The 26,436-nt window shown below is 44.0% G+C and overlaps 1 protein-coding gene and 1 long non-coding RNA gene across 2 annotated transcripts; both read right to left on the reverse strand.

Annotated features, from left to right (window-relative positions):
• Nucleotides 1-1,284: 1,284 nt before the first annotated feature.
• On the reverse strand, nt 1,285-5,405 carry LOC125017189. Its single transcript, XR_007113822.1, has 2 exons — nt 4,373-5,405; nt 1,285-3,615 (listed from the first exon to the last, which is right to left on the reverse strand). It is a non-coding gene; the product is annotated as an uncharacterized LOC125017189 (long non-coding RNA).
• Nucleotides 5,406-16,479: 11,074 nt separating this feature from the next.
• On the reverse strand, nt 16,480-20,151 carry LOC125017890 (acetylcholinesterase collagenic tail peptide-like). The gene is made up of 5 exons (XM_047601420.1): nt 19,595-20,151; nt 19,001-19,097; nt 18,348-18,457; nt 17,873-17,992; nt 16,480-17,267 (listed from the first exon to the last, which is right to left on the reverse strand). Exons 1-5 carry the CDS (start codon nt 19,706-19,708, stop codon nt 17,229-17,231), a joined length of 480 nt encoding a protein of 159 aa, XP_047457376.1. The 5' UTR covers nt 19,709-20,151; the 3' UTR covers nt 16,480-17,228.
• Between the last annotated feature and the right edge of the window lie 6,285 nt (nt 20,152-26,436).

Below are 26,436 nucleotides of genomic sequence, written 5' to 3' on the forward strand. Positions count from 1 at the left end.
AATCCTCTTCCTTATCCTCATTTTCTTCTTCTCCGTTCCCCCCTCCTCTTTCTTCTTCCTTCTTCTCTTCTTATTGTCTTTTATTTTTCTTCTCCTGCTCCTCCTCCCCTCTTTGTTTCATCTGATCGTCCTATGACCAATTTAAGGTGGTATATCAGCTGATCGATCTGAGCACCTTAAGCTCAACTGATGTCAGATGATGTCATGGTTAAAGCACTAGAGGGAACCAGTTGTCATCACGTCTTCCTTCCTCCTGGAGGCTGTCAAGTTGCGCTCGTTCATCTCAGCTGTTTAGATTTAAATTAGATTCTGGTTCACCAGGTAGATGAATTGATTGATTGTCCCAACTGATCCATGGCTGTAATGGTCCTTATTAAAAGTGTGCATCCAATTGGTGTCTGTAGTAATCAGAGAGGTCATGGGATGCCCCAGGAATAAGTGCCTGAAAAACAAAAGTGCTGCATCTACTCACAGGTGAATCAGATCAAATGTCATTACTGGAACTTCGTCTGCATTTACATGGACTCTAGTTCTTCCTATAATATTCAAATTAAAACCTAGGTCTTGGTGATAACCTTTACTAGCATCTCCAAATAAATAAAACAACATCAGGTGAAGAGTTTCCAACAGGGACAGAAACACAGGAATCCGTGGACAGCAATGTTGGAGACATGGAGACATATTGCTCATCTTCTACTCTAGACATTCAGGAGTGGACACAAACATGGAGAAGAATATACTTCTGCTTTAAGTCTCTTCCTTCTTTTACTGAAAGGGTTTGAGATAAATATGGAGGAAAACTTCTTCTTTCTTCTCCTCTTTGTTTTTCTCCAAATTTCCTTTCCCTTTCTCTCTTCCGTCTTCTGTTATATTCCCAATCAGATTATTCGCAATCTGTGTAAATCTGTATCATTCGTTCATTTGTTTTTCAAAATGAAACTAAAGAAACTAAAGGAGATTTGATTTTGATATTGGTGGGGACCAAGGGAGTATGTTTAATTTTGACATTGGTGGGGACACAAAAGTGCTCCATGGCAGTACTCCTGAAAATTGATGTTTCTTTGCATGAGCAATCATGATGCATTCATAATATGTCCTCCTGGTTACTAGCACTCTCCCTGCCACTGTCCCTGCTGTTCTCGCTGCTGCTCTCTCTGGGTGGATCAGTCTCCTTAAGAATAAACCACAATATACATGTGACAATTCTACAGCAGCTACTGTAACCACCTCTTACAACAATACGGCCTCTTAGAAAACCAGACTTGACATAAAGCTCTGATTTTAAAGCCACATGGGTGAAGCATTGTTATTCAGATCGTCATCACACTAACATCAGTCATAGTGCCGAATCTCATGACCAACATATCCATCATTATTTAACCTCACCTGTGAATTTTCAGCCTCTCTTTCAGCTTCTCCTCCTCTATCTCCTCCAGCTTCTCCTTCTCTACCTCCTCCAGCCTCTCTACTGTCTGTCACCTTACAAAAATTTGTTGATGCATGATATATGAACAGATTAGGGATGGAATGATAAAAGAGTTTGATGGACACAATCATTACGTGTAATTTATTATCCAAAAGATATGGATGCATAAAATCACATGATCATCTAGAACCTGAGGTTTTATTGTATTTTCACCGCAAATTTTCTTTGTGTTTTCTAAACAGTTGCTCTCTTCCACAGAAACACATGAAAATAAGAATTACACTTTTAAAAAGCGTATCTCTTTTGCCCTTTATTCAATATCTGTATTGTTAAGCCTCTACAGTAAAACTTTGACTCCTAAAGAAGTCTCTTGTATTAGTTAGTAGTTTTCTTTTCTTTGACATCCATGTGTGCTATACAGCACACATGCACAACCACGCGCGCATGAAAACAGACACAAACAAAAATGTATATGACATCACCGATATTAACATCCATCTAGTGATATACTATATTGATCCCCGAGGGGAAATTCTGTCCTGCTGTTTGACCCATCCATTTGTTCACACACAGTAATGTGTACAGTCTACCTCCTTTGGCCTCTCCTCCTCTGTCCCCTTCAGCATAATTTATTCCCCCCAAATTTTGGGGGAAAATACAATAAAACCTCAGATTGTAGGTGCTCATTAAACTTTTCCACACAAATACATGAAAAGTATAAGTAAAAATCTGTTTGGCATCAAATATTGTCTTTTATTCAATATCTGTATTGTTAAGCCTCAGCTGACGTGACTCAGGCAGAACAAATATCAAAACATGTTGACAAGTTAAGAGTTGTGGTTACAGATAAACACACTGCTACCTCCTGTCCTGCCCATCTAGCAGCTGGTTGCAATTAGCATTACGCTGATGGAGTCACAGCAGGGACAGCGTGCAAAGGCAGATGGAATTTGTGGCTAATCTGGAAAGGGAGAGTAGAAGCTACAGGTGACGGAGGCAAGCCCTTATAAGCTCCATGGTGGCTATTATGGTCTTGACTGTCGTATGTGGGTACAAGGTCAAGCACACAATTATTGCACGTATGGACAATGCAGAGGGCACTGGTAGCGCAACTAGCAAGCTCAAGTAGTATATTTCTTTACAGAATTTGTAGTAAGGCTACCCGATGCGCCCCATGCCGTTCCTGCTCATCATGAGAACACCTACAGTTTGTTTATTACCTAGTGGCCCAGTCAAACCCCAACTCCTTCAAAAGGCTTGTAATGTTTGTGTAAATCACTCCCGTATCCAGGGCCCGATTAACACTTTGCTGTACCCTGGGCAATAATATCCAAGGGCCCCATCAGCACGACCCCAGGATCACCATAATCTGGCAAAACACACAATAAATTACAGTTATATACAGTAAATACTCAATACTTAAGTAGCTAACTGTCATCAAGTGTATTTTGATGTACAGCTGTGCAAATGCTCATAGAACTACAAATGCACCACCACGTCCTCTTGTCAAGGTCACTCATTCAAATATGGTGTTATGAAAACAAAACACATCAGCATCAGTATAATCTGGTAAAATTGACCCACTACATTGAGAGGCGGGGAAGTGTCCTCCATTTTTACAAAAACTAAATAAGCAACCACTTTTAAACCATCCAGCATTTATTTGACAGCACTTATTCCCAATATAAGTGTATTGAATTGATAGAGCCATCACAGAGGAAGTCCACACACAAGACAACAAGTAACATTTTGGTCCTCTGCTCATTTTAAACAGAAATCACCCTGTCACCTCAGAATTCAACAAGACAATCAAGTTATTAGTGCAGTATAAACATTTTGAAATCTCCCAACAACAATAAACAATGTACAGCATTTTCATGGAGCCACCAAAAGGAAAACAGTTAATTTTGACTTGTTTTAAAACAGAAACGACCTGTCACATCACAATTAAACAGTTAAATATTTCAGTGCAACATAAACATTTGTCCCACCCCCAAGTCCAGACTCACCGCCTCCCTCAAAGGTCGCCGTTGTTTGAAGATGCTGGCTGTGAAGATTAGCTAGTGCCAACGGTGAAGAAAAGTCCTGGCTAGCTGAGTTGTCCTCGTTGATGGAAGCTGACTTCGCAAAACAGTCGGTAACGCTTGCGCAGTTCACAGTAGGGGCTTACACAATGACAGCCTGAAAGGCTACCCAATGACAAAATCAGAATACGACAGGCAAGTGCGCCATCTGGTAATTTAGTGGAACAACACAGGATACAACACAGGAACTGAAGATTCAGGAGTAGAGAGGAGACCCAGGGCAACCCAATAGTCCTGCTGACATTTAAAGACAATCAGCTGCCAGAGAGGGTCTATCTAGGGACTATGGCATATCAGGTGAAGAAGTATGTGCTGTCAAAGGTATAGGCATCGCCGATGTGCACATTGCAGATGTTTGTGCTGCCCTTGTCATGGTAAGAAAAGATATACAAAGTCGGACGGGGAAACAAGACGGCAACAAGAGGAGAGCATAGAGAATAGAGAGAGGGCATGTAACGCAGGGGAGTACTGAGTAGGTTTCATTAAAAAAATCTAACAGCTCAGACATAATCCGGGAAGTGGTTGGGGCAGTGGATAAAGTCCTTGGGGCAAAAAAAGGACCAGAGAAGTTATTTTAGCACATGTCAGAGGTATGGAAAAAAACTGCACTGGATATGAAAGCATGGGACTAGATAGAGCAGAAATAGGTAGGAAGGGAGTAGGTGGAGGGAGATAGAACTCAGGTTTGTGGCAGCTTATTCTGTTGTCCTCATAAGGAGACATGTTTGTCTGCCGTATATTGGAAGCGAAGGGTCAATAAATCTGTTTATTTATTCTTATTCTTAATTTTTCTCGAGTGAATGAATGAATCAAAGTTTATTTTGACACAGAATGAAAGAAAAAAGCAAACACATAAACTTACAACAATAATCATGGCTGGACCGAAGTGATTGTCCGCGGGCAGAAGAGGGCTCCAAGCGGGATTCACGGCGGGGCTCCTTCTCCCTCGAGTGTCCAGCTCTCAAATAAGTACGCGACTGCGTCCGTGAACAAGAAGCCAGCGGTTCGGGACCCTCACCGGGAGACACCAACTGTTCCTGCAGCCACTGACACGTTGCCCCTGCTGACAGACACCACAGCCTTCCCTCAACTCACGGCTAGCTGCCCTCCAGCAGGTGGGTGTCCAACGCGGGGCAGTCCGCCCCAGCCATCCCGCTTCTCATCCCAGCGTAGGCGGCGCGCTGGCACTCCTCCCGTTCTCCTCACAAGACGAGGGATCACACCTGAGGTCCTGGTGCTGGTGGTGGGGTAGCTGAGCTGGATTGCCCCCCTGAAGACCGAGCCGACGCTCCCACAACCCTGGTCATCGGGGACTCGATTGTGAGGCATGTCCGCATGAGGGGGGCTTTTACCATGGTGCTTCCTGGAGCCACCGTTACGGACATAATGGGGAAAATACCTGACATCCTGAGCTCGCATCCACAGGCAAATAAGATTATCACCCATGCAGGTGCAAACGACATAACCAGACAACAGTCCAAACTTTTAAAGAAAGATGTCATCTACCTTTTTAATTCCGTCTCACGGTCCCAGGTGACTGTTTTTATCTCCAGCCCCACCCCCACCTGCGGCAGAAGGTTAGGCAGCTTCAGCAGGCTGGTCAGCCTCAACACCTGACTCTCCTCTGCCTGTAGCTCACATCAGGTGGGCTTCGTCAACAATTTTGACGTGTTCTAGGAGAGACGACATCTCTTTGGGTCAGAAGGGCTCCACCTGGACAGAGCAGGTACCCGCATGCTGTCTGCCGACCTGACATACGGCATGCCAATCACCCCAAACACGCACCAGCTGTCCTGTCTGCCACCGATTGATGTCCCCCAGGTCCATGCTCCTATGCTTTCAGTTCCACCTCTGACCACCATACACACAACACCGGACTTGAAGCTCATATTCACACCAACATTTCACCCATTCCTGTAATCATTACACACCATCACCACATCAGATACTGTCATACCCACTCTGTGATCTTTCACAATCTTAGATCACTCAGGGAACAATCCACCTTTCCAATCAACAAGCCACCTGTTGATAAACTAAATCTACTAGAGTAGAAGGTAGAAGAGGAGGTAGGATGGCATCAATCATACATAAATCACTGACCTCAAATGGAGTGTCTTTTGACAGTTATACATCATTTGAGCACCATGCCTTTACTTTTAGCAGCCCTCCAATTCTTTGCCTTATTGTATATAGACCACCCCATTGCTGTAGTTATTTTATCAGTGATTTTTCTGAACTTTAATCAATTATTCACACCTCTTATAGAATGATTTTAATAACTTGTGATTTTAATTTACACGTTGATAATACCACGGATCTGATATCCAGAGAGTTTTTTAAAACTAAATTGTCTTGATTTTAAGCAGCACGTCAAACTGCCAACTCACAACAGAGGACCTGGTCATAACCCATGGCCAGAAAAACAAAAACCCACCCCCTGTGGAGAAAAAATGATCAAATTAATAAGCTGAAAAGAAAATGCAGGAGTGCTGAGAGAAGATGGAGAAAAAGTAAACTGACAATTCGTTATGAGATTTTACGTCAACAACTCAAAACCTACAATAATACAGTCAAAAAGGCACAAATTTCCCATTTCTGACAACTCATCACCAACCATAGAAACAACCCCTGGTTCCTCTTCTCCACATTTGATATTTTAACGTTACTAATTCTAAAAAGGTTTTTAAGGCACCAACAGATGAGTTTTGTGAGAACTTTGCAGACCACTTCAGAACCAAAATAAAGGACATCAGATCTTGCCTTTTATCCCAACAGATTTCATCCATTGACACACCTGAGCTTTTCCAGATGTATGGAGCGTTTTTTTTCCATTCTTCCTTTTCTTGCTTGAGATTTATAATCTTTGTCCAGGTCCTTCTACTGTACTTAAAACTGTTTGAGAGACAGATCTGGGAGTTCTGGATGATGTTTGGGAAGAGATTTTGCGGAGAGTACATAAGTCTTCAATATGTGCTGGTCACAGCTTTATGCATTGTGGAATCCTACAACAAGCTCACTACACTAAAGCCCGGCTTGCAAAAATGTTCGATACAGTGTCTCCACTATGTGAACGGTGCCAACAAGCCACAGCAAATTACTCTCACATGTTTTGGACCTGCTCTTCACTGACTAGATTTTGGTCTGAAATCTTTAGTACTTTATCCAAGGTGATTGAAAGGGATTTAACTCCCAATGCCCTAACTGCCCTGTTTGGTGAATGGCCTTTCCCTCTTACTCTTCTCCCAGCTAAAAAGGAGTTGATAGCATTCACAACTCTGCTGGCCAGGAGATTGATACTGCTAAAATGGAAATCCCCAGTCCCACCTACCTATACAAACTGGGTTAAGGAGGTGCTTTATTTTCTCAAATTAGAAAAGATTAGACTGACTCTGATGGGTGAGGTTGCTTTATTTGAGAAGACCTGGAATCCTTTTCTGTCTTATGTTAGCACAAGATGTCCAATCACTGTGAACTGAGAACTGCAATGCTGAGTCTGTATGTTGTGTTTTTTTTTCTCCACTCATTTACTTTATATGTGTATGTGTGTACAGTGAATCCTCGTTTATCGCAGGGGTTACGTTCCAAAAAGAACCTGCGTTCATCCAGAAGTTTAACTTTTTCTGCGATAGTTAGCATCTTCCTCTGCCTTTTGGGTGTGTCCGCAGGTGGGTTTAGTCATGGAGAAAATTTGCAAACGTAAATTTGGCAAGCTGTACAGAGACGAGACATGGAGACTGTTGACATTGGTCTACAGTCCCTTAGCTAACCAGGATGCAGAACACAATGCACTGTAAAAAAATAAATAAAAAGCAAATCCGCAAAACAGCGAAGCTGCGAAAGGTGAACCGTGTTATAGTAAATGGTCTTGCTCTTATATAGCACTTTTCTACCTACTCAAAGGTACTCAAAGCGCTTTTACAGTCAGAGACACATCCACCCATTCACTCACACAAGCACACACACATTAACACACCAGCGCCAGTTTCACTGGGAGCAACTGGGGGTTCAGTATCTTGCTCAAGGACACTTCGGCATATGGCACACTCAGGGGATCGAACCGCTAACCCTTTGGTTCATGGACAATCCGCTCTACCTACTGTAGTACCTACTGACCTATGGCAGAAAGATTTCCACACTGCTGATGTGAATTGTGGACCTCGGTCGGATACAATGTCCAAAGGCAGGCCGTGAACTGTGAATACCGCTGATACCAGGAGCTAGCTGTTTCCTTGGCTGTGGGCAGTTTAGGCAGGGGCAGGTAACGAGCAAACTTGCTGAATCGGTCCACCACCGTGAGTATTACAGTCATACCTTTTGATGGTGGCAATCCAGAGATAAAATCCAGAGACAGGTGGGACCAGGGACGACGTGGTATGGGAAGTGGATGTAGGAGTCCAGGGGGTGGTTAATTGGATCCTTTATTCTGAGCACAGACGGGACAGGCTGAAACAAAGGTCTGCACATCCTTCCTCATGTTTGGCCACCAGAACCACCTGCGCAGAAACGCCAGAGAGCAGGCTACTCCAGGGTGGCATGAGAGTCTGGAGGAGTGGCCCCACTGTAACCGAACAGAGAGAGGTACAAACAGACGGCCCGGGGGGCCATTACCAGGGTCTGGCTGATGTTGCAGAGCCGTCCTAACCTCCTTTTCGATCTCCCAGGTGGCAGCTCCAATGATACAGGCTCTGGGTATAATTGTGTCAGGCTCGGCAGCTGTTTCTTTCTCGAACAGTCGAGATAGGGCGTCAGGCTTCACATTCCTGGATCTGGGTCTGTAGGTGAGGGCAAAATTGAAACGGCCAAAGAATAGGGCCCACCTGACTTGGCGAGGGTTAAGCCGTTTAGCGGTGTGGATATATTAAAAATTCTTATGGTCGGTCCAAACCACGAACGGTTGCTCGGCGCCCTCCAGCCAGTGTATCCATTCCTCGAGTGCCAATTTGACCGCCATTAGCTCCTGGTTACCAACATCGTAGTTTCTCTCTGTGGGAGACAGGCGATGGGAAAGAAAGGCACAGGGATGCAGTTTGTTATCCTCAGGGGATCGCTGGGACAGGACAGCTCCACCTCCCACGTCCGAGGCGTCAACCTCAACTACAAACTGTCAAGAAGAGTCTGGCTGGGTGAGGATTGGAGCTGAGGTGAGGTCTTCAGCTCCACGAAGGCTCCTTCAGCTTCCGGGGACCAGTCAAATGGTCTGGCAGGGGAGGTAAGAACGGTTAAGGGTGCAGCAATGTGCCTGTAATTTCTAATGAAGCGTCTATAGAAATTAGCAAACCCCAAGAATCTCTGCAGCTGCTTTCTACTTTCGGGCTTGGGCCAATCCATGACCGCTCTCACCTTTTCGGGGTCCATTCTCACCTGACCTTGGGCTATGATGTGGCCAAGATATGTGATAGTGGATGCGTGGAACTCACATTTCTCTGCCTTGACGAATAGCCGGTTCTCCAGCAGCCGCTGAAGGACCTGACGAACATGCTGGATGTGCTCTGCTTGACTCTGAGAAAAGATGAGAATGTCATCGAGATAGACAAAAACGAATCTGCCCAGCATATCTCTCAGCACATCGTTAATCAAACACTGAAATACTGCGGCGGCGTTGGTGAAGCCAAAAGGCATGACGAGATACTCAAAGTGTCCCAGGGGAGTGTTGAAGGCAGTTTTCCACTCATCACCCTCACGGATCCGGATCAGGTGGTAGGCGTTGCGCAGGTCTAACTTAGAAAAGATGGTTGCCGCCTGGAGAGATTCAAAAGCAGAGTTCATGAGAGGGAGTGGATACTTTTACTTCTTTACCGTGATTTCGTTTCGTTCTCTTTCGTTTCAGCCCTCTGAAGTCAATGCACGGCCTCAGAAATCCCATGGTATTCGGCTGGTACTAACGACAGGTCCGGTGGCACTGGTTTGGGTTTCGGAAGGGTTACAGAAGGAGGCAGAGCAGATCGCAAACTACGGGCTAAACAGGTGGGGCTCCAGTTCTTTATTTTGGCTGCAGTCCAGTCAATGTGAGAGTTATGAATAGACAGCCAGAGTGCCCCAAAACAAGAGGTATAAACGGAGAATCAATGACAAACAAGAAAATTTGTTCGAAGTGATTACCTGACAACTGGAACTGGACTGGGCAGGTGCGGGTGGTGATTCGAGCCAGTAGCCTCCCGTCGAGAGTGCTAGCTTCCAGTGGCTCCTCTAGTAGCTCGGTAGGCAGCCCCAGCTGTTTAACCAACCTGAAGTCCGGGAAGCTCTCATCTGCTCCAGAATCTATGAGAGCTAGAAGCTCTAGTGTCTGGTCCTTCCAACTGAGGGTGGCATGTAACTGGGTTCGGGGACGGGAAGACAGAGGTATACCGGCCCGGCTCGCTAGGATGCTTCCCCTGGCTAGCGAGCCCTTTTGGTTTAACGGTCGGCTCGGGCAGGTGGCAAGGTAGTGACCCGGTCCTCCACAGTAGAGGCAGGCGTTGTTAGCCCTCCATCGCTCCCATTCCTCTGAGCTCAGCTGGTTTCGTCCTAGCTGCATAGGTTCGCCCCCGTGGTTCTCCTCTCGTGGTCCCGGTTCCTGTGGCAGAACAATATTGGAAGCGAAGCGAGATCTTACCGGGGCTGGGGAATGCTCCCTCTGACGAGGCGTGACGTCACCGCCCGAAGTACGCCTCTTCTCCCTCCGCCGCTCACGGCAACGATTGTCTATCCGAATGGTTAATGAAATTAATTCGTCCAAACCTTCAGGTTCAGGGTGAGATACTAATTAGCCCGTTCACAAATGCTGCCTGCAGGGACGCCCCATTCCACCCACTCTCTGCTGCCAGGGTCCGGAATTCAATGGCGTATTCCGCCACGCTCCGAAGCCCTTGACAGAGAGAGAACAGCCTCATGGAGGCGTCTTTACCTTGAACCGGGTGATCGAAAACTTTTGACATCTCGGCAGCAAAGGTGGCATAGGTGGTGGTGACTTGATCCTGCTTCCTCCAGTGAACCGAAGCCCAGTCCAACGCCACTCCTCGCAGCAGCCCGATAAGGTAGGCGATCTTCGCTTTCTCCGTAGTGTACAGTATGTGAGGGGCTGGAGATCAAAGACAAGACCACACTGCATGAGGAACGTCTTGCATTCTCCCAAGTTCCCGTCATACCGTTCAGGTGGGGAGACCCAAGGCTCCCTGGCGGGGTTGGCTGTAGTTTGTGCTCCGGTAGCTAGCACTGGAGGTGGGTTTTGCGGTGCGCCCTGGAGATTGGCCCCGCAGATCGATAAATCCCGGAGCCCGGCAATTATTTCCTGAAGTGCGGTGCTGTGCTGGTCCAGGATTGCTCCTTGAGCGGAGACGGCGTGACGGACAGGCTCCAGGTCTGCTGAGTCAATTCTGGCCAGATCGTTCTGTCAGAACTGGTGACAGGACTCAAACGCAGACCAGGAGTTAAAGTGATTTTCAGTGGGTTTTATTTGAAAACACAGAAATGAGTCGTGGCGTGAGTTGCTGAAGAGTCTGGGCGAGCGCATGGATCAGAGCTCCAGGGGTCATGGTCTGGGCTTGCTCGCAGACGGATCTAGTTTCAGGCAGAGAGTGTGAAGGTGAGCTGATGCGACGATCCGGCAGGGACTGGAAGGTCGGAATGGTCTTTTATAGGGGAGTTGATTAGGTAACGAGGAACCGGAGTGCAGGTGAGATGAGTAGCAGGTGTGTCATCTGGATTTGCCCAAACCACGCCCACCAGCAGCCCAAAAGTAGTCAGCTCATGGCTGATGGGTCGTGACAACATCTTTGAGCAAGGGGCCTAATTTTCCAGAGAACGTCTTATAAAATTCAGTAGGAAAGCCGTCTGGACCTGGACATTTCCCACTTTGCATACATTAAATGGCACGATTAATTTCCTGTGAAGAAACTTATCTTCCACAGTAGGAATATTCAGACCTTCAAAAAAACTATTCATTAGCCTCAGATCGGGGGGAAGTTCAGGAGTATATAAATAAACTAAATAAAATAACATAACATTAACATCCACTGAGTCTGATAGCAGTTCTGACTCAGATTGAGTTTGATCTATTACATGAGTAATGTTAATATGGCTTAGACTGTAGGCAAGAGTCGTGCTTGGTTTCTGTCTGTATTTACATAACCTATGTTTAGATTTCAGCATAGCTCGTACAGCCTGGCCAGTTGAGAGCATGTTAAATTCAGCCTGACACAAAACACGCCTTTTATACAATTTTCGGGATGGGGCAATTGCATAGGCTGCTGTCCGGTACTGGACACTGGGAGCTGGGCCATTATTGATGAAGCTCACCAGAAGATCATAATAATCCTGCAATCCTATACACATGCTTTATTATTTATTTATTAGTTATGCTCTTGTCTGAGATACAGTGCATTTATTAGAAACTTTTTGTACATTTATTTTATTTATTAGATTATATGTTTAGGTGTGATGAGGAAGAACAGTCTATTTCATTTCTGAATGACTTCTTTTCTTTTTTTGCAGTGTAGGTGCAAAAAACAGTTGTCACTGAAAGACCTGCTATTGGCCACTGATTTTGTTGTCCAGCATCCTAGTTGTCTTTGCTTTCAACTCTTTTGTGCTGTGGATGACTGTGTATCCAACATGGAACATGGAACCAGAGCTGAGATTGAAATAAATGACAACGTCAATATTCTGATCCTCCTTTGGAGATGACTTCATTGACAATATGTAAATGAGAGTAGCAGCATAGCCAGCAGCTAGACTGGCAGCAGCATGTCCATCCGAAACATTCAAATGAGAGCTCCGATAGTTTCAGGCTCAGGATGCTCTGGTTCTGTACCAGCTCCACAGCACTCCCATACTGAGTCTGCTTGTGCCAGTGAGACTGTGCCAGAGTCAAGCATATGGTCCTGTCAGACTTTGGTCTCATTGTTAGAATGTTCAGTTTTTGCATGGAAAGACGACATTCTTCCACTGCACAAGCACATGTGTCACTTGTGCCATGGAGGTGGGGCATTCAGTCAGAGCTGAGATGTCTGCCTCCTTTTTCACGCTGTTACATGGTCATGAGGTCATGACTTTGTTTTGCCATGTGTTGTTATCTTCTTTTCTCCTGCTTATGGAGTTAGGGAGGAAGTGCTTTGGAAGGTTATTTGATTCATTTCAAGGTAGAATTGTTTTGTTGTTTTCATTTGATTCATTTTTGTAAATAACTAACTTTCTTTATACATTTTGTGTCTTGGTGTCTACATGGGACCAGGGAAAGATGGGGGTCTAATCATGTTGTGTCCTAGACACCCCTAGATGGGGCATAACAACATTCAGATAATATTTTTTCAGTTTCACTCTTCTGGTCTTGATTTGGCAGTGAGGCATAAAATAATGAACAATAAACAAACTCACAACCGGGGTGGCACAGCTCGGTGGTTAGCGGTCATGCTTTCCAGTGAGAAGGTACTGGCTTCTCCAGGCGGCAACCTCCGGGCTGAGCGATGAAGCCCATGCGGAAGTGCAAAAAAACTACATGTTGGAATTATTGTACATAAGTTATCCCATATTTACTCTGAGTGTTTATGTATCTATTAATATCCAAGTATGCCAATGTGCAAGAGTATATATCTGTGGAGTTGTTTTTCAGGAAGGAGAAGTGGAGATACGTGATTTCTGCTGAGTCATCCCAGAGCCATCAGTGACATGCAGGAAGCGCGTCTCCGCCGCAGAAATACAGTTGAAGACGGAGCATACAGTCCTGAGGACAAGGTCGAAGCGATTAAACATGTACCAAGAAGAAGATAGTGCTTGTATCATTAGAGAAGTTGCAGCTATGTGCTCCCCTACCCATTAGCGCTGCAACTTCTGTTGTAACCAGGGACCTCCCTAAGGAAATAAAGAGAGGGGACGGCGAGGTACGCTTCAGAGCGGTAGGAGATTGTAACTGAACGTATCTCTGCCGTTCTCCTCGCTAGTAAAAAGGAACTCTTGTCTTTCTCTTCTTTGTGCAATGTTTATGAATGTTTTAGGTTGCTGAACCTGACACTTTGAAAGTCATCACTCCATCGCCGATGGATTAAAAACATGAATCTCTAAATCATAACTGTATTTAATGTATTACATATTATATTTTAGTCAGGACAAATGGCATCAAACCGGGAGTGAGGCCACCGTGTTAGCCAGCTGCTAGCACCTCGGATAGCGATTAGCCTAGCTCGGTAGCCTGAGCTAACCCAGTATCACCGAGTTGGGTGGGCGGGTTCCAACATTCAGGCTGCTTTAGTATGTTTTGATACTTCTTATCATTGTTGATCAATCACTATTCAATGAACATAAAAATTTCTCTCGAATCTCGTTTTAGAGTGCGGAATGTTGCGAGTGTGAGAATGGGTGTGAAATTACCTGAAATTTTTCTGTTTACAAGTTCGTCCCAGCCACAATTTATACACTAGACACATGATTTTTTCCACAGTTGTAGACAAACTTGTTGTGTCTCTCACAATGTGCTCAGCAAAGCAGTGAGACGTACAGAATTTAAACTGCAAGCCTCTATTCACGGCAAAGTACCTGCCTGCTCTCCATTCACTCCAATGCAAAGATTGTCTGAGAGAAGGAGAAGAGACGTTTGTTTTTAACTCGCGAGTGTGTCCAAAATCTTTACTCTAGAAGGACAAAGAACATATCAAAGTCTTCAGGAAGCTCTTACGACGCTCATGGTCTGCTTGTTTTTCTGATAGGAGCTACCGTTTTGTCACAGTGAGCAAAAATGTGAGACCAGCGAAAAGGAGGGAAATCTAGCTCTTTTCTGTGTCCTGGCTCCGCACGCTTCTGTCGTCAGTGACGACCACTGTGAGTTGCCACGGCAACCGTAAGCTAACTGTGCTAAATGTAGGCTAACTGTGCTAACTTACAACAACACACAGCAACACACACTACACAGGTAACTTTGTGATTACAGTTACACATACACATGCGTGTGCAAGCGCACCCTCCTCATCCTCACCCACCCACACACACAGGTGCGCTTAGATGCGCCACACACATGTACACACAACACACAGAAAACTTTATGTTATTACAATTACAGATACAGTCAGGAAGAGTAGTAGGATGTACAAACATGCGCGCATTACTCTCTCGCACACAGGCTAACTGTGCTTACCGTATGCTAACTGTGCTAACTTACAACAACACACACTACACAGGTAACTTACAGTCCTGGTGACAGGTGCCTTATCACACACACATGTAAAAGCGCATTATTCTCTCACACACTAACTGTACCATAACTGTGCTTACCGTATGCTAACTGTGCGACATGTGGGTCGAGTGTGCGACATGTGGGTTGAGTGTGCAACATGTGGGTTGACTGAACTAAATGTAGGCTAACTGTGCTAACTGCAGGTTAACTGTGCTCACTGTAAGCTAACTGTGCTAACCATAAGCTAGCTTCTAGTTGTTATTACTATTCTATCATTATATTATCTTTATTATTACCAGTATTATTATAATTATATCACTATTATTATTATTATTATCATCATCATCATCATCATCATCATCATTATTATTATTATTATTACTATTATTATTATTATATAGGATCAGCTCTGTTTTGTCAGCTTGCAGGAACTTACAGTATCCATCACATTATTTCCACTTTTTTGAGTGGCTCCCCTGAGGACTCAGACTTTTTACACACTGCAGGACACAGAGGAGAACTTTATTCGTCGTGGCTGTCCAGCTCCTAAATTCACATCACCCCCTGATCAGTATCGTCATCTCTATGAATAAAGTGATTTGATTGATTCCAAATAGTCAAACAAAACAGATTCTTTGAATTACCAGAGGGTTAAGTGGCAGAACTTTGAAATATTCAAGGAAATATATCATAATAATAATATAATAATAATCATAGGGTTGCCACCTGAGATGGGGCGACCGCAGTACTGGTATGTTTTATTTTGTAGGTGTTTTTAGTAAAGGGGTGATCAAGAAAGCAATTAGTCATATTTAAAACTTGAAATGCTGAACACATTCTTTATTGTACAACATTGTTGCATATGGTGTGCTGTTAATTAGGCTACATAAAACCTTAATGTGAACTTTGAAAATATAAACTAAATAAATTGAGAACTAAAAACAACAAAAACACTTGTAAACATATGTAAACACAACTCCTTCCCTCAACAGTCCTGGGTTCATCATACACTGTTGTGTTTCTCTTGTCTGTGGAGTAGACCAGATTTAAACAGTCAACAGATATCCCTAACTTCTTTTTCCAAGTGTACTTCTTGTTATTCGCTTTTGAGGACGTGGTGGAGTCCCGCGTGCAGCGGACATTTTTAAAAGGCGAGTATTCTTCTTTGAGCAGCGCCTGTTTCTGGGCAACCGTGACAGTGCCACACGCACAACAGAGTAGTACCACAACGTAGTATTTCCTGTTTTATTTTCTTCATTATTGTTAGATTTAGTGTTTATATGTGTGAGACAGACACATGTATTGGACATTTATGAAAATACGGAACAAATCGCATCCAGGATTCCCTGTGATAGGCTGGCAACCTGTTGAGGGTGTACCCCGCCCCTTGCCCAATGGAATAGGCTCCAGCAACCCCTAGTGACGATAAGCAGTATAGGAAGATGAAACTCAGAACTGTGACCGTCTTTGTGACCTGTTTTGTCATTTTTACAGATTCTTTTGGACAATAATCTGCTTTTTTGCACTGCCTATCTTGCACGAATTACCCCAATGTCTTCAATGTCCATGTTCACTGAGCCACTGAAATTCTCCGCCCACACTGCATATACTGACTGTCAGAGTTCTTGATTCTGTTTTTTTTTTTTTTTTTTTTGTATATATTTCGTACCTAATTCAGTGCTACTGTGAAAAGGCTATTTCCCATATGTGGGATAAATAAATGTTATCTTATGTCTTGAAATGAGAGGGACATCATGTGTGACAGTATAAGACAGTATAAAGACAGCTGAGGACTTTCCTCAATCATGTTACCTTCAGGGAATATGACCTAGACATAGACCATTTATTTATACATACCTGTTCAACAATAATTGATGGACAAAAAAAACTTGCCTGAAAAGTCTGAACTTGCTCTGACATGAAAAATACATCTCAACATGTCCAGGAATCTGAGCTTTGAAAAAGTAATGAATACAGAAAACATACTAGTTACAACTTACACTTCCATGTTTATATTTTCTATCCTCCTCCTCCTATGCCTGTTCTGTTTTGAGTTGACATAAAATATAAAACAAAATACAATCAAAAACTCACAGAAAATCTATAAAACTGTGACCAAACGTATACCAGAAAAAGGACTACAAGAACAACTACAAAAAGACATAGAGTGAAGACTAAGAAATCCAAAATAAAAAAGAGACACAACATAACTACAAAGAGTCAGAAAGACAGACAGGAGACCTCTAAAACAAACTGTTACCAAGATAACGGGACAATAATCAACAAGAAATGAAAACCACTCTCAAAGACTCTAGTTCTTTTTAACAAACATAACAGTAAGTAGAATGATATAAATAACAAAAGACATCAGCCATTGAAAGGAACTCAGTTTTTTAGTCATCTCTTTGCTGCAGCATCAACTGAGAAACACAAATATATATCATGGACGGATCATGGTGCAGGCCAATGTAATGATGTTTCACATGCATAGATTTTTTTAATTCTTATTTCTTTCTTAGACTTAGATTTTATTGCATGATTCAGATTTTGGAGGGTCTCAGAGAGCAGATGGAGGTCAGCGTTCTTCGGAGTTTGGTTGGTGTTGAGGCACCTCCTGGAGGATGAAGGACAAGAATGTGACAAAGATGATAATGAAGAAGAAGGAGAAAAATAAGAAGGAGAAGAAAGAACCTCTGTGTCCTACATAGAAAATAATCTGTCATTTTGTGTCATCACTGCTCTGAAGACAGCACGTTCATTAATGAACTCTATGAAGCCTGACATGAAATAATAAAGAATTCACACATAAATATCTAAAAATTCCACTAATGTGAAATAATATTAATGCATATTTAAGATTTTAAATAATCTGAATAAATAGACTGACAGAGATGATTTACTTGTTGTATCGCATTTTATCAACATATTTTCATGATTTTACTGTAACATGTGTAGAGTATGAAGTAATTATACATTGCTTCAATGAAGTAAATATTCAGATTAAAATATTAGCAACAACATTAATTATATTCATATCGTAACCGTTTCATTATTAGAAAAGATTTCCTTCCAGAAAGGTAGTCAATCATTGAAGCTTGAAAAGTTACTGACAAGGATGAAATAATTAACATCTTTTTTTTTTTTAGGTAATTATGGATGATGTTAGTGGAGGTCTCAGAAAGTCATGGATTAGAGTATATCTGTGTATCCAGCCATTACCAGGATGTTGACCCACTGAGACTCGGCGTAGATGTAAAGAGTTTTTCTGTCTGTTCGCAGCACCATCACGTTTTCTGCCCGAAGCCTCCTCATCTCCTTTTCATTGTCTGCGATGAAGATCTGGAGAACAACAAGGCAAGATGATTTTACATCTGGAAATGTCAAAAACTTCTTCAACATAAACTATATAAAAACGTCTGCTTTTATATAAATCAAATAACTACCATTTTGTCCTTGAGATCCCCTTCTGTTTTCACAGAGTTACGGAGTCAGGTAAATTTGTTTCAACATTTTTTTTTCTTTTTCAAAGCAAAAATTAATTAAACTTTAATTTATTTATTTAATTCTTATTAGTATTATCTTATCTATCAGGGATCTCTACAACTGAAGATGAAGAGATCCGTGGGGAAATTATTTTTTTTAGGAGATTTACAACAACATACAAAAATTATAAATATATTAAATGTATGTTTACTTGACCGATTGTCTGAACTGTGTCCATTTGCAGCGGAGTTCGTGAACAGCTGCATGCGACTGGAGGTCCTTGGCTTCCCGAGTCTCCCTGTTGGCCTGGAAGGACGAACACTGGTGACAACAGGTAATTAAAGGTTACTTTAATAAAGTTATTATGAATATTTAAATATCAGTATCAGCTTAGATTTAAGACTTTAAATAAGCAAAGATTTCCCTAAATAGGAAATTCACAAAGGCGGCCATTTTGGAAATGGCTGTTACGTACTGCAGGGTAACCAGGTGGCAGATGACAAGAGTCAAATTCAAATGAAATGTTTGGGAGTGTTTCCCCCCTTCGTGCAACACAAATAAAACCTTCTTTTTTAGGTTCTGTTTTATTTAAAATCTAGTAATATTAGACTGTCTTATGGCACTTCTAGTTCATTTCAGCTTAGTCTGTTGTTTCTCTGTGGTGTTCTTAACCTTTTCTTTAATCGTGTTTGGTTTCCTTTGTTTCATGTATTGCCTTACTTCATGTCTCTGTTTTCCCTCCTTTGTTTTGTGATTGGTTTTAGTTCATGCGATTTGAGATTTAATCTATTTAAAGAAATTGTCTCTTGGATTCAGGTTTTGCTCTCCATTGATCTTTCTTTGTATGCCTGCAGCTCCACACACCTTGTCCATGCAGGCCGGGCTCTCCAGTCAGACCAGCAAATCCTGCTGGACCGGGCTGACCCACCTGCCCTGTCGGCCCTCCAGATCCCTTCAGCCCCTGCAAGCAATAATCATTAAATCACTGGATGAGCAAAGATTTCACAAATTTGTCAGTGTTTAGTAGACTGATGAGATCAAAGTACAATAGTTTGGTTTAAATGAGAGGAGTCATGTTTGGAGATGAACCAACACTGCATTCCAGCATATGAGGAAACCCACCAACATCTCAGAACTGAAGTGGTTCTCTTTTGAGGAATGAGCTACAATTCCTCCAAGCTGCTGGAGATAACTGATCAGAAGTTACCAGAAACATTTAGTTGATGGTAATGCTGCACAAAGAGGTCACAGCAGATACTGGAAACAAGGGTTCACTTACTTACTTTAACAACTCACTGACATATATAATAGTGGTATAAATAAATGTGCAAGTATAATATTTCTGTGTCATGTGTTTTATTGGGTTTTCTCTTGTCTACTTTCAGGTCCACCTGCTGATGTTTTGAGTTGTTTTTATGCAGAAAACTTTTAAGTTTCACTATATTTGTATAAACCTACCACTGTTCCTCTGCCTCCAGGCTTTCCTCTCAATCCTGGCTCCCCTCTCGGCCCAGCATCACCCCACTGCCCCGTGTCTCCCTGAAATAAATCAACCTTCAGAGTCCACACCATTCATCTGTTGTATTTTATTCAAAGTGAATGTCTGTTTTACCTTCTCTGCCGACATCCCAGTAATGCCACACTCTCCCTGCAGAGACACTTTCACTTTCATTTATATCGGAAATGAGCAGCAACACAAAGAAAAGCATTCCCTCACCTTCTCTCCACGGACGCCTCTTCTTCCCTTCAGTCCTGTCTCCCCCTGATTGATTGATTGGTTGATAGATTAAAGATCAATAAAAGAAAAAATATAAAGCGGAAGAGCTGCTTTTTAGAAACCACGGTAGAGAAAACTTACCCTCAATCCTTTACGGCCTTTACTGCCCTACAGACACACAAAGAGTAATAATATGCTGATAATACCTTTTAGCTTCAGCCAAACTCCACTCATTTTCACACGATTTTTGTTTTGGAAACTATTAATTATAAATGACAAAAATGATGCAGCGTCTTCTGCAAAGGTGCATGAAACAGGAAATGAATGCAGTTCATGCAGTAAAACCCATATTAAATGTCCCCATTGAGGACTTTTTTGTTGTTGTTGTTCACAGTGCATTACTCGGGGTCAGTGTACAAATGAAAGTGTCATTTGTTTTGAAAGAAGAAAAAATGATAGCTGAAAATGATGGCTCAGTTGAAAACATTTGTGTGGTGAATTTTATTTGCACCAAATTCTCCCCAAAAAAAGAAAAAGGTGAGGCAAAAATATTTACAGGTCAGGCAGATAACAGACAAACCAAAAACAATAGCAGTTAGCAATAGCAGCTTCAGGCTGAGCTTACACCAGCAACTAGTAGCCCACGGTGCCACTAGACCAGAACTTCCCATCGACTGAGCAAAACGCCCTTTAAATACCCCTTAGCCCCTCCCCCGGGCAAACCAATTAACAAATTACAGGGGTATTAAAACATAATGCCGCCAACTGTGGGCAAAAATCTATACTTTAACAATACATTGACGTACTGGCACAAAAATACTTTGATACAGTGATTCCCTTATTCCCCCAAAACACAACAAATCACAAAATATTACATGAATAAACCATAATAGTGTAGTCCATGGTGACATGACCATCAGTCAGGCCACCAAGTGCTATTTACAGCGTGACCCAGAAGTGCCTTGGCTTGGGCTGAGACCCAGAGGCAAATACAGGTGAGCATGAGCGTTTGTGTGTCTGAGTGTGTGTGTGATGCGTAGGCACCTAGTGTGCACTCTCGGATCCCTACAGCAGGGAAAACAGAGTCCAGTAAATTAACAGTTTGTGGGTAAGCAGGACCACAAAAAGGGAACATGGTCCCACGTGCACAATGAATGCGCTCAGTGCGTCCCGACACTGGCACGCTCCACAAACACAACACAAGTCTACCTTGAGGGTCCGGAATGCAATCTCACAGTCGTCGTTCCACACGACAGGGTTCCTCTGGTCCTTTGCCGTCAGGGCTGTCAAAGGGGTGGAAATGGTGGCGAACTGTGGGACGAACGTCCGGTACCAGCCGGCCAAGCCCAAGAAGGACCTTACCTCCTTCTTCGTGCGAGGGCGTGCGTAGCTGTGGATGGCCTCGACCTTGTCCACCTGTGGCCGGACCTCGCCTCGTCCAGGCCAGTAACCCAGGTATTTTGCCTCCTACCTGGCCCACTGGCACTTGGCAAGATTCAGTGTCAGGCCTGCCTGCTGGATCTGACCAAGAACTTGCCCCAAATGCAGGTGCTGCTCCCAGGTGTCACTGAAGATGACCACGTGTCTGGAACGCAGTGTAGGGGTGACTGGCCACTTCCAGTGGTACCTGCCAGTAGCCTTTCCTGAGGTCCAGAGTTGTGATGAACCTGGCCCGACCAATCTTCTCCAGCAGTATGTTGATCCGGGACATCGGGTAGGCATTGAACTCCAACATCGCATTGAGCTTCAATGTAGTCAATGCAGATGCGGAGTGAGCTATCCTTTTGCACCATGATGACCACCAGGCTGCACCACTCGAACTGCAAAGGCTCGATCACCCCCAGGCGCTGCATCTCTTACACCTCCTTCACAAGCTTTGCCACCAGTTGTTGTGGAACCCAGTAAGCCCTCTGGCAAACCCTTTTCTTTCAGGCGGACAACGTGCTCGACCAGGACAGTCTTCCTCGGTTTGGCAGCGAACAACTCAAAGACTTGCTGGAACACCCAGCTTAGCTGGCTGGATTGGATGGCAGAGAGGTGGTCGAGATCGGGTCCAGCAGACTGGTTGAGGTCGGCTATCGCAGGCTCCTCCCCTTTGCTGTCCACCTCAGTCACCAGCAGGGATGCCACGGGACCCTGAACTGGAGCCTCCCTCCCATTTTTCTTGTCTGGGTAATGGATCTCATAGGTCACGGGGCCCATCTTCCTGAGAACCATGTATGGGCCCTGCCACTTCGCAAGCAGATTGCTCTTGGAGGACAGCAGGAAGAACATGACCTTCTGGCCGGGCTGGAATTCTCTGTGCCTGGCCTGACTGTTGTACCATGCCTTCTGGCTCTACTGGACTTCACGTAGGTTGACCTCGGCCCTGTCCCGGTACTTTGCCAGCCGGTCCCTTATCTCCAACATGAACTGGACCACGCTGCGATCACTAGCAGTGGTTGCAGGATTCTACCAGGCCTTTAGCAGCAGATCCAACGATCCCTGGACCTCCCAGCCATACAACAGTTCAAACAGGGAAACAGTCTGGCTCCCAGGATTTCGGATCCTTTTCAAAATGCTGCTGGTGGCGCAACTTCTGCAGGCCCTTTGTGACCCCCTCACACAAACTGCTGTCCAGGGCTGAAAAGGGTTCTGGATCCGGCCAATTTTCCTGCCCTGGGATGGGTGTTTCCTCTGCCCTGGCCTGGGCACGGGTTATCACCTGACCAGACAACCCCCTCCCACAGTTACTGTCTTTTAGCTCCGCTTCCAGCAGCACATCCAGAAGTACAACTGCCATGGACCGGAACTGTTTGCGATACATCTCCGTTGAGAAATCAAACTTGATCAGGAGTGCTGCCTTCAAGTAAGACTGGGCCCTCTCCTCGTCCATTGCCGTGTAAGCCTCCAGTGCCTTCCCAAAGAGGAGCGGCACCAGGCGACCCGCCCACTCACACTCTGGCCAACCCCACGTCATGGCAATCCGCTCAAAGCCAAGCAGGTAATTTTCAATGTATTCTACTGTGGGATTTTGGGGCCCACGGAGGGCCGGCTCTCTGGCCTAGGAGGTTCTGCTCCGCTGCTCCTCCCAATCCTTGGTTCCTCCAAGGGTGAACTGCAGAGTAGGCAAGTCCAACCTAAGGCTCATCATCGACCCCTCAGATGATGCTGCCACCGGCTGACCCAGTTGCGGTGCTGCCAACGCCGCAGCTCCTTTGACCTCATCCTCTGTGGCCCAGGCTCCCTCACCTACAGCTTTGTCCTGAGCTGCTTCCTGCTTGTGTGAACCGTGTGCATCCCCATCGACTGGCCATCCCACTTCTTACACCAAACGGGTTCGTTTTGAAATAAGAAAAAATGATGGCTGAAAATGATGGCTCAGTTCAAAACATTTGTGTGGTGAATTTTATTTACACCAAATTCCCCAAAAAAGAAAAAGATGAGGCAAAAACAGGTCAGGCAGATGACAGACAAACCAAAACAAAAACAAAGCTTATTTACTTACTTAACCTGTGAACCTGTGAACATCGCGACACTGTGGCTACCTACGTGTAAGCTAGCTGCTCAAGTGTGAATGGGACAGAGGCCAGCGCTGCTACCGGGAAAGTAGAAATCTCTGTGGTGGAAAGGAGACTGGAGTAAATGGATAAAGGAAGGACTGTGTGGCACAACAGAAAGACATTAATGCACATACGCAGAAACTCATTGCTGAAGGAACATTGTCAGAATGATGCTGTTCGGAAACATTGGACCATTTGAAGAAAATACATAGTAATGGAGTTCATACACGGAAATGTTTGAGTATTTTAACAAATTTAACAAAATCAAAGCTGGTGTTATTGTATCAACATTTTGTATGTGCATGTTATGGGAGGAAAAATATTCAACTGACTGCACAGTCCAGTGCAACCTGCCAAGCCAGGAGACAAGTCCTATGATGAAATAGTGACAATATTAAAGGATCACTATTCACTGAAGCCACTGATCATTGCAGAGAGATTCAGATTCCATAAAAGGAACCAGAAAGAGGTTGAATCTGTTTCACAATTTGTAGCTGTACTGAAACAGGACTTTCACTCAGTGACATCATACGTGACTGGCTGGGGTGCGGTCTACGCAGTGAGGATATTCAGAAACAGGTACTGACTGAAGCTAACCTGAGACTGGATAAAGCCACTGAGATCAGCACATCAATGGAGATGGCTGCCTGAAAAACACAGCAGCAAGTGCATCAACCCACGTGCATAAGGTGTCTGCTGAATCCAGCAAAAAAGCAGTACCTGGACAGCTGTGCTACTGTTGTGGGAACACCAGAGTGTTGGTGTAGGGACTTAGACTATAGGAATTGTGGTAAGAAAGGCCACATCGAACGTGCCTGTAGAAACAAGAAGACTTAGACACACAAACTGTTCAATGAGAAAAAGAGAGGTGGCTTTCACAGAAATAAAAAGGAACCAGTGAATAAGAAGGAACATGAACAGGATGAGCAGAGTGATTGTGAGTCTGATGAAGATACCGTACATGTTTTATCTGTCATGGACAACCATTATGATGGATATTGGGTCAACAACTACTTGAGAATAAACCAGTGTGGATGCAGTGTGGATGCATGGTATCAGAAGTTGTGTACAAAGAGAAACTGCAACACCTTGCTCTCTGAGAGACCAACCTGAAGTTAAGGACATACACTGGTGAGCCTGTCCCAGTGTTAGGAGCTGTGAATGTGACAGTGGAATACAACAAAGAAAAGAGACTCTTCCACTTATGTATCATCTCAGGAAACTGTCCATTTCTGTTAGGTCGCCGGTGGCTTAAAAAAAATCAAGCTGGAACCTGTTCTGGAACCTGTAAGCACAAGTGAATAGGCTACACCCATTGTCATGAAAAAGGACAGAACTCCAGGAATCTGCCGAAGGCCAGCTGGGTAGAAGGTAGAGGGCATGAGAAACAAGATATACAAACTTGTGTCATAGATCCATATATCAAGCTGAAGGAAACACGTAGGATCTAATAATACAACATATGCTGATGAATGATCTTATGTGACAGTTTGAGAGTATAAGAGGGGTCATGGGCAGGTTGGTGAACTGTTCATCTAGGTAGGAGTGGACAACTGCAAGCCATGAAGACTGGGGCAGATGTAGTTTATGGAGATCCACAGGTCTGATACACGGCACTCCAGCCCATGAAGACTGGGTTGAGGCCACGACAGCAGATGTAGCTTAGAATTCCACAGCTCAGATATGCAGCACTCGAAGGCTCTACCTCCATTTTACTTTTAGAAGCTCTAGGAACCACAAGTTCCAGACAGTAATAAGTTACAATAATCCAGCCTGGTTTTTCAGCATCACTCTGAGAAAGGATGTTCCTAATTTTGACAATATTACGCAGGTGAAAGAAAGCAGTCCTGGTCACTTGCTTTATTTGAGAATTTAAAGATATATCCTCGTCAAATATAACACCAAGGTTTGTCACAGTAGTACTGGAGGCCACGGTAATGTCATCCAACGAAACCAGGGGATCAGATAATGAATCTCTGTGATGTTTAGGGTAGTAAGTAGAAAATTACAAGTCTTTAAGGCTTCATCTGGTTTCATGGATAAATATAGCTGGATATCATCTGTGAAGCAATGCCATGCTTTCTAATAATATTGCCTAAGGGAAGCATGTATAATGTGAATAATATTGGTCCTAGCACAGAACGCTGAGGGACTCCATACTTACTTTGGTATATACAGAAGAATCATTGTTTACATGGACAAACTGAAATCTATCAGACAGATATGATTCACAAATAGTGTCAAATGCAGCACTAAGATCTAGCAGGACAAGTATAGAGACAAGTCCATCGTCTCAAGTCATCATCAGTATCTCTTTGGCAGGAAATTCATGCTACTGACAGACCAGCGACCTCCATCTTTGGTCCTCACAATGGCACTCCATCACTGGCAGCCAGCTGTATGCAGCGAGTGGCTCTCCTGTTATCTGCCCACCAGTATGAGATCAAGTATAGGAAGTCAGACCAACATCAGAATGCTGACAGGCTCTCAAGACTCCCTTTGCCTGTCACACACTGAGCCCACACGAGCCGAGATATTTTACTTCAAGGATGTGACGGCTGCCCCAATCACCTCAGCTCACATGAATTAACACACACTCACTGACCTAGTCTTGTCTGAGGTTCTGGATATCATCACTTGGGGAAGAAGAGGAGGAGAGATGACACCCAGCTTTAAGCCTTACCTGGTGAGACAAGATGAGCTTTCAGTCCAGTCTGGATGCTTATTATGGGGCTACCGTGTCATCATTCCACCACCCCTAAGAGAGCTGCTTGCTGAGCTGCATACTGGACACTGTGGTGTGGTGCGGATAAAAGAAATATTACGCAACTATTTCTGGTGGGACTGGATGCTGCTATAGAGGAGAAAGCAGGGTCCTGCTCTGACTGCCAGAAATTGAGAAACCTCCCACAGCTGGCACCATTACATCTGTGGGACTAGCCTAAAAAACCGTGTGAAAAAGTCCACATAGACTTTGCTGGACTGCTGGAGAACTGCATGTTCTTAGTGGTAATTGAAGCTCATAGCAAATGGCCCAAGGT

The sequence above is a fragment of the Mugil cephalus genome, chromosome 12, assembly GCF_022458985.1.
Source record: "Mugil cephalus isolate CIBA_MC_2020 chromosome 12, CIBA_Mcephalus_1.1, whole genome shotgun sequence".
NCBI lineage: Eukaryota > Metazoa > Chordata > Actinopteri > Mugiliformes > Mugilidae > Mugil > Mugil cephalus.

Excerpts from the sequence above, each read along its gene's own strand:
- LOC125017890 (XM_047601420.1), bottom strand. The coding sequence starts at position 19,708 with ATGGTGTGGACTCTGAAGGTTGATTTATTTCAGGGAGACACGGGGCAG. Across the intron at positions 19,098-19,594 it reads CTGGAGGCAGAGGAACAGTG|GGGCTGAAGGGATCTGGAGG; the intron begins GTAGGTTTATAC and ends TATTGCTTGCAG. Across the intron at positions 17,268-17,872 it reads CTCAGTGGGTCAACATCCTG|GAGGTGCCTCAACACCAACC; the intron begins GTAATGGCTGGA and ends TTCATCCTCCAG.